The 8,028-nt window shown below is 41.6% G+C and overlaps 1 protein-coding gene across 1 annotated transcript; it reads right to left on the minus strand.

Annotated features, from left to right (window-relative positions):
* Positions 1-629: 629 nt before the first annotated feature.
* On the minus strand, positions 630-2,975 carry LOC147622676 (uncharacterized). The gene is made up of 2 exons (XM_086822676.1): positions 2,455-2,975; positions 630-1,277 (listed from the first exon to the last, which is right to left on the minus strand). Exons 1-2 carry the CDS (start codon positions 2,923-2,925, stop codon positions 630-632), a joined length of 1,119 nt encoding a protein of 372 aa, XP_086678802.1. The 5' UTR covers positions 2,926-2,975.
* Positions 2,976-8,028: the final 5,053 nt, after the last annotated feature.

Raw genomic sequence — 8,028 nt, forward strand, 5'->3', positions numbered from 1 at the left:
GGTCTAATCATGGAGTAACCGTGGGTAAGTTTGATTGGAGTCTAATCATGGGGTATGCTTGGTTGGAGTCTAATCATGGGGATAACCTTGGTTGGTCCGTTAGAATGGTGTTGTGATGTTTTTGAGTATTTAGGATACATTTCAATGGGGTTATTTTGTCGTATTGCCATCTCTAGGGGTGAGATCACTTTTAAAATGTCCTCTAGAAGTGGCTTGGTCTCACCCCTATAGGTGGATTGATCTCACCCCTATATGTGTCAAAAAAACAATGTAGATTTCGGGGTGCCTGTGTATATGGCACCCCGCGAGCCCCAACATGAGCAGTCATCTAGCAGGTGATTGCCTCAATACAGACAGTGATGCAAAAGAGTTATGATGAACCCATATCCGTATGTCGGTGCATTTGCTGTGATTCAAACCCAGGTCCCCGCTAAGGGTGGCGAAACTCCTATCCACTACACTGTGCGCACACTTGTGATATACACACATGTCCATGACCCCTTATGGACATATATCTACAAATGGACCCGTCACCGACCATTGACCTGGTGACCGGGCCCACGGGGTGCCACGTCCTAAATCTACCTAGAGACGTTGAAATGTATCCTTGCCGGTTTTAGAGGGATCGCCTAAGACTGCATGGCCGTGAGAGACTCTTGTCTACCATGTTTAGAGTTTGATATGGGATTGGCCAAGGCGATCTCATGGATCTCGATCGTTCTATATGAGTTAAATGCATGCATAGCGTCTTCTGTGAGAATTGGGGCGTTGAGGATAGAACGGAATTTCTCGCCTGCTAGGAAATCTCTGATGAAACAGAAGCAGGCCCTCTCGCTACTGGAGGGGCGGTGTTTCTGTCGAGTGGGTGTATGATAGAACTCAGTAGCGGTGGAGAAGGCGAGCACAAAGGCACGCCTCCAGTCTGGGTGCAAGGCTAGTCCATACGTGTCGATTACGTAGAAGCGATTGTTCGCATCAATCTTGAGCACGAAATAGTGGGAAAACCAGCATACTACGAAGATACGTGGATTGGTACCTGACTTCACGCATTGCCTCCACAGTTCTGCAAAGCTCATTATACCCTCCGGCACAGTCAGCTCTTCATCGTTCTTATGCCTTCCTACAGGTTCGAAGTATGCGCAGTAGGTTCCTTCACGTCTAACTTCCGGTACATAAAGCAGAACCTCTTCCAATGCCGGCAGAGGGCTTTCACGCCCTCGTATTCTATCCCTCATCAGGTCGCCTGTTCGAAATTCTTCAAGTATCCGGTTGTGTACCTTTGTAGCAATCCCATCATAAACCTCTATTAGATAATGTAATTAAAATATAACAAAATCATTAAAAAAATCCATGGTTTTTCATCACGCCCTATCTAACGAGCCCCAAGGAAGTCTGGGGTTGGGGATAATGTAATTAAAATATAACTAAATCATTTAAAAAACTTCAAAAGCTTTTCATGGTTTTTCATCACTCCTTATCTAAAGAGGCCATTGATTGTCCCCGAGGCGGTAGCCTAGTGATAACACTTTGGACTCTCTAGAGGAGGTCTTGGGTTCGAATCCTTTTGTGGGGTTAGTCCCACGGTTTAATGACCAAGGTCTTGGGTTCGAATCCTCTTGTGGGGTTAGTCCCACGGTTTAATGTCCACTGCATACAAAGTGACCAATATTTGGAACGGTGGTACCCCCTTCTGGTGAAATTCTCATGTGCAACTAGGAATGAAATAAGACGAAATGAAAAAAAAAGTTGATGATCAACGGAGTGAGTGAGATCCTCATTAAAGGCCTACATTTCATTACAAATGAAACCAAAAAAAGAGAGGAAGACATGCTGTTTTCCTCAATACATTTGTGGAAGGTATTGAATATCAAAATTATGAAAAACATGCACCATGGATCTTCAAAGCTACAGTTTGCAAATTGTTGCATTTGTAAGCATGTGTGCACTTAGTATACAACGGAAAAACGGTAAACAATATTGTGAGAGACGCTAGCAACCAATAACCCCAATATATATATTCGAGGTCAAACCTAGTTTTTATGCTTGGACCAATGATAGCAAGCCAAGAATTAGATTTAGGTTAATAAATTCACCCTTTGATCTCCTTAATAGGTGGCTTTTGTTAAATAGATCAAAAGGGAGAGAAGATTGACCCAATAAATTTATCCTTTGATCTCCTTGTGTTGGGAAGGTGGATTACTCCATTGGCTCATACAAGTTACTTTCACAGCGTAATTCACAAGCATTGAGCATGGATCCCTATAATGAGACCCAACCGGTCTACCAACTCGACCCGCATTCCTTTATAATGAGACCAAACCGTGAGACCCAACCGTTATACCAGCTCGACTAAGGGCGAGAGGACTACCTTCGATCTCCTTGATAGGCTTGTGATAAATAGATCAAACGGGAGAGAAGATTGACCTTTTTTTAATTTGAGCCAAGAACACTCACCAGTTTGAAGATATTTCTGAAGTCGGACGAGCAAGGGGCTGTGACATGCGGGCGTTGCAGGAGCCACAGGGCGACGTGGGCAGCAAGCAGACCGCAGGCATTCGAGGTGCCCAGGCCATTATGTGATTGGTCCAGATCAGCGAGGAGCAGGTTCGTGGTCATGGTATATGTGGTGCCGGGGTCCCTGCCCAAGTGGACGCGTGGCCACGTGAAAGGATTCTGGTCATCAAAGGCCGGGACCTCTTCAAGTCTGCCGTGAAGGGGGCGAGCCTTCAGATCCGGTGACGTGAGACGGGCCGCCGCCGCCGGAGTCGTCGAATATTGCATGTCGGTGAAAAAGTTGGCGTCGGGGGAGAGATGGTGTTTCGGCGGCGGATAGTTCTGCCTACGTTTGGTTGATGTTGTCGTGCGCGTGCCCCGCTCCTCCTCCTCCTCCTCCCCCTCCCAGGCGCCGGTTGACCTCTTCGCCATGATCTTCTTCTCTGAAGCTGCTGTGCTAATAAGCCACTGCGTGCACGTATTAAAACGTCTTGACGATCAACACGACGTTTCATTTCACGCTCAACACGGGCTTTCATTTGCGCTCAATCGCTAAGGCAATTTAAGGCCTTAAATGTACCTTGGCTTTAATCTGAAACATAAAAATTCAGTTTGGGGTGGCCTCTTTGAAGGGCAACGATGCTTGTAAATTTTAGCACTGGCCATAATTTTGTAGGTCAGTAGTAAGAAAGCACTATGAGTGAAAAAATGGCAACTGAATATGCTGGTAACGTTGAAAGTGGCCCTCTTGCGTGATTATATTTAAAGTGGGTTCTTGTCATGTCTATTGGCTAGCATGTTTATGTGATGTATGTATTTGAAAGTTTAGGCAACCCATGTAAAAAAATTGACAAATTATGTTTTGGAGTGTGTAGTCACGATAAAAGTGGGTGTGTTCTCAACTTTAGACGAAGCTACTAACTTATTGTTGTAAAGCCTTGGATGAGATCCATCCTGAAGAGAGCATGCATTATGGAAGGTAAACATGGGTGTTGAGGAAGCATTGAAATTAGGGTTTCTATTTGCATCATTGAAGTGGTGGGCTAGCTTGCTCTACCAAAGAGGTTTTTGAGACCGCCCTATGCCATGTGGAAGGCAAAGTGGGTGATCTTGCTATGATGATCGTTATTGATAGCATGCATATGAGCATTGGTACTATTGTTGCTTTCCTTCACAATTGGCAGGTCTATGGAAGTATATGTTATATCTTTGTAGGTGGAGGCATGAATAGATATGAGTAGATATTACTTTACCATGGTTCTACATGAAATGGTTAGCTACATTAAGCATGGCAAATCCTAATATATATGAGCCATTAGGCTGGATGGTAATATATATGAGACATTGGGTTGTTGTTGCTGCTATCAAATTGGGCATGTGGTGAAACATGTTTAGAAAGCTTAGACCTACAGAGATAGGACTTGACATAGATGCTCTAACATGGGGATGGGATGGAGGTGTAATGTGAGCTGTGAGATTGGCAAAGTAGAGCTTTTAAAGATAATGGTTGTCCGAGCTAGGATGGAGTTGGTTGTCGAGTAGTAGATAATTTGGAATGGTACCTCCAAAAGTATCCATGATGGGTATATGCGTGGACTATAAAATTTTCCATGATGGGTATATGTGTGGACTATAAAAGTATCCATGATGGATTATATGCATGGTGGAGTTGATGATTCATAGGTTTCATGAATGCTCCCAAATTATCGGCCAAGGTCTTTCAAATGCTAGGGGAAGTAGATCCCCAAGATGAGGTGACCATCTATTATGGAACCGATCACCAATAGAGACAGTTATCCCCTAATGGACCTAAAAATGCTACAGGCCACAAGAGCACGTTCCATGGTAGTCATGAACTTCAACTCTGCGTGAGGAAGGAGCTGACCCCATTTGACATGCGAAACTTGAGGATAACTTTATGTAGACCCATGGAAGAAAGGAGAAGTTGCATGATGTTCAGTATTCGAGGACCTTCCATCATGGGTAGCCCCGCAATTCGATGTTGACCATGATGAGCTGGCCGGTGATGTGGCTGGTGGAAGCCCTATGGTTGCTTATACATACCTTGAAGGCAATGCTAATTGGCAATGAGCAGCTAGCGATTATCCCCTTTGGACCGAAGGGAAAGCTTGGAGTAGTCAGAGTTGAGGCGAGAAAAGGGTGTCATAAGGATGTAAGGTATCGATGGAGGTATTGGACCCTAGGCAATTCCGCATAGTAGTAGCTTTGCTACTCCTCCTCGTTTTGGCATTCCAGAACCTCCAAGGCTGCACGATCAATGGCGGAGTCCGAGTGAGGATCACCATAGCCAGACTTTGTTGAGTCACTTTCTTTGAGCAGCTCGCTGTAGGTGGACTCTGTGCGTGAGCGTGAACCTCACGCTCTTTGGGAGGCGGCCACGCCTGAGGAACTAACGAAGGGAAAGGAGCTGACAGTTGGAGTATTGTGCCGTATAATTTATCCTCACCCGAACCTACCATGTGGAAGACATGGGAATAGTGAAAATGAAGAATAGAATAAGCTCCTTTTCACTGCACATGGGAAAACCAAACTATGTGTAGCCTGGGCCCTTTATGTGCACACCAAATCAGAAACCTAAATATGTGATGCCTCCATGTGGCCCCAAAACAAAAACTAAACTAAGTGTGGCTGCATGTGACCCAAAGCCAAACTATGGCATATGGCCAAGTGCAGGTCCAATGTGAACTTAATGAAATGGACCAGCCTTTTCCCACAGTTTCTGAGAGTGATGGCAAAAATACTAGGCAGGATCATGGTTGAAACCCTAGGGACAAAATGGCATGTTGAAAGGCCAAAAACATTAGCAAAAAAGAGGTGGTTGAAAATGTGGTCTTTCAAAAGACACTCCATCCTTTAATTTGCACTTGTGAAAGTACGTCATTGTGTCTTATGGACTTCTCTCGAGTTTCACTTAGGTAAAATTGTACATTCTTTTTTTGGATAATTACTCAACTACACTATATTCTTAAATCTGCACTTGTGAAAGTATATCTATGTGTCTTGTAGATTTTTCTTGTGTTTCACTTAAATAAATTTTATATACTTGTTTTTTTTGGGGTAATTATTTTTATACTCCACCCATTAATTTACAACCATGAAAGTATATCTTTATGCCTTATGCATTTCTCTTGTGTTTCACTTGAGAATTTTTTTTTACACTTAATCTTTTTGAGATAATTATTTTAACACACTTCACTCTAATTTTCACTCGTGAAAGTACATCTTTATGCTATGTAGATTCTTGTGTTTCACTTATGCAAAATTTTGCATGCTTCTTTTGGATAAATATTTAAGTGCACTCCACCTTTTAATTTGCACTTGTGAAAGTATGTCTTTGTGTCTTATGGATTTTCGTGTGTTTCTTTAAACCAAAAATTTATGTATTTATTTTTTTGGATAATTATTAAATTAAACTTCACTCTTTAATTTGCATCCATGAAAGTACTTCTTTGTGTCTTATGGAATTTTTTAATGTTTATTTCTCTAGTATATAAAGAAATCATTAGAATAACAATGCTTAGTAAAATAAAAAATTTTCATTGTATACTATCTCTTTATAAAAGCTTAACTTCTTCCTAATATTTTTTTTATAATCATTTTATTATATAATGTTTTTTTACATATTGATCTGCCATATAGTAATGCTTCTCTATATAGATTACTATATAGTAATTGGTTGATTATTATTAATTACTATATAGCAATATTTTGGAAAGTTTTCTTAGATCAATTTACTATATAGTAAATGCTTTCATGACTTTCAACTACATAGCAACTTTTTACTACATACTTTACTATATAGTGATTTATCGCTCGCTAGTTTATTTGCTATATAGTAAGTGTTTTCCTAGAATGAAGATCACTTTTCCTAGATCATCCGGACTTTTACTGGATATGTTCATTTTTTCTAGTAAACTATCTAGTAAAATATTTTTTTAACTATATAGGAATGTGTTTCAAGTCCTTGTGGTGGCATATAAATGAGCAAGTTGATAAGCCCATAACCCAAAGTTACATTCTGATAAGCTAGCAAGCCTACCAGCAGGTAGAAAGTTTGTAAGTTTGTAAGCCAATAAGTCTACAAGCCTAAAAGTTCACAAACAAGTAAGCATGAAATTTCGTAAGCCATGAATTTTGGAAGCCAATAAGCGTGCAATTTTGCAAGTCCTTAAGCCTGCAAAGAAGTTGGTAAGATGGTAAGTCCACGTCAGTAAGCTTGTAAGTCAGTAAGCTTATAAAGAAGCTGGTAAGACGATAAGCCCACAAGTCAGTAAACCTGCAAGGGAATTTTGCTAGCATAATATCCTTGAAGGGGGGTCTCACAAAACGTCCTTTTAAAAAATCCCCCTTCAAGGGTATTCTGCAAAATACCCTTGAAGGGGGGGTCCCATAGAGCATCCTCTATAAAAAAAAGTTCCACCCTTCAAGGGTATTCTGCTAGTGGAATACCCTTGAAAGGGGTCAAATGTGCTCCGATGGTGACCAAAATTTACAAGAGTGTGGTTGGAGTCCACAAATACACACTTGCAATTTAGGTCACCATTAGAGCACATTTGGTGTGGCAATGTGCATTTTATTTGCCTGGTTTTTTCTAATGTGTCGTGACCTTAGAGAGTCCCCTCAAAATTGGGCCTTTAGCTCGCAAGAGTGAGGGTGGCATCCACATATACACACTTGAAAAGTTTGGTCACCATCGAGCACATTTCATTGCAATGTCCATGTCATTTGCCCAGTTTTCAATGTGTCATGGCCTTAGAGAGCCCCCTCGAAATTGGACCTTTTGCATGCACATTGCATTTAAATGTGCTCCAATAGTGACCCATTTTGCAAGAGTGATGGTGGGGTCCACATATACGCACTTGCAAAGTTAGTCACCACATCAGAGCACATTTGGCCACAATGTGTGACCCATTCGCCTGGTTTTCAATGTGTCATGGCATTAGAGAGCCCCCTCAAAATTGGGCCTTTGGCCTGAAGTCACATTGCAAGCAAATACATTCTAATAGTGAAAAGACTTTTCAATAGTGAGGGTAGATCCACATATATATAGTTGTAAAGTTTGGTCACCATCGGAGGACATTTAGTTGTGATGTGTGTGCAAGACATGTAGTTTTTAATGTGTCATGGCCTTAAAGAGCCCCCTCAAAATTGGGCCTTTGACCCGTATATTATAACCAAATTTGCTCCAACGGTGATGAACCTTATAAGTGTGAGTGTGGGGTCTCTATATACACACTTACAAAGTTTGGTTATCATCGGAGCACATTTTGTTACAATGTGCATACCATTGCTTGGTTTTCTATGTGTAGAGCCCCCCCTTTGGCTCGCACTTTGCATTCAAATGTGTCTAACAGTGACCAAACTTTAGTAGAGTGAGGGTGGGGTCTACATATACACACTTGTAAATTTTGGTCACCATCGGAGCACATTTTATTATAATGTGTACTCTATTTTCCTAGTTTCCAATGTGTCATGACCCTGCAAAGCCCCCTTGAAATTGGGCCTTCAGCTCAT

This window comes from Cibotium barometz, chromosome 28 (assembly GCF_041138505.1).
Source record: "Cibotium barometz isolate CiBa-2024 chromosome 28, ASM4113850v1, whole genome shotgun sequence".
Classification (NCBI taxonomy): domain Eukaryota; kingdom Viridiplantae; phylum Streptophyta; class Polypodiopsida; order Cyatheales; family Cibotiaceae; genus Cibotium; species Cibotium barometz.

Excerpts from the sequence above, each read along its gene's own strand:
- LOC147622676 (XM_086822676.1), bottom strand. The coding sequence starts at position 2,925 with ATGGCGAAGAGGTCAACCGGCGCCTGGGAGGGGGAGGAGGAGGAGGAG. Across the intron at positions 1,278-2,454 it reads TCAGAAATATCTTCAAACTG|GTACACAACCGGATACTTGA; the intron begins GTGAGTGTTCTT and ends ATTGCTACAAAG.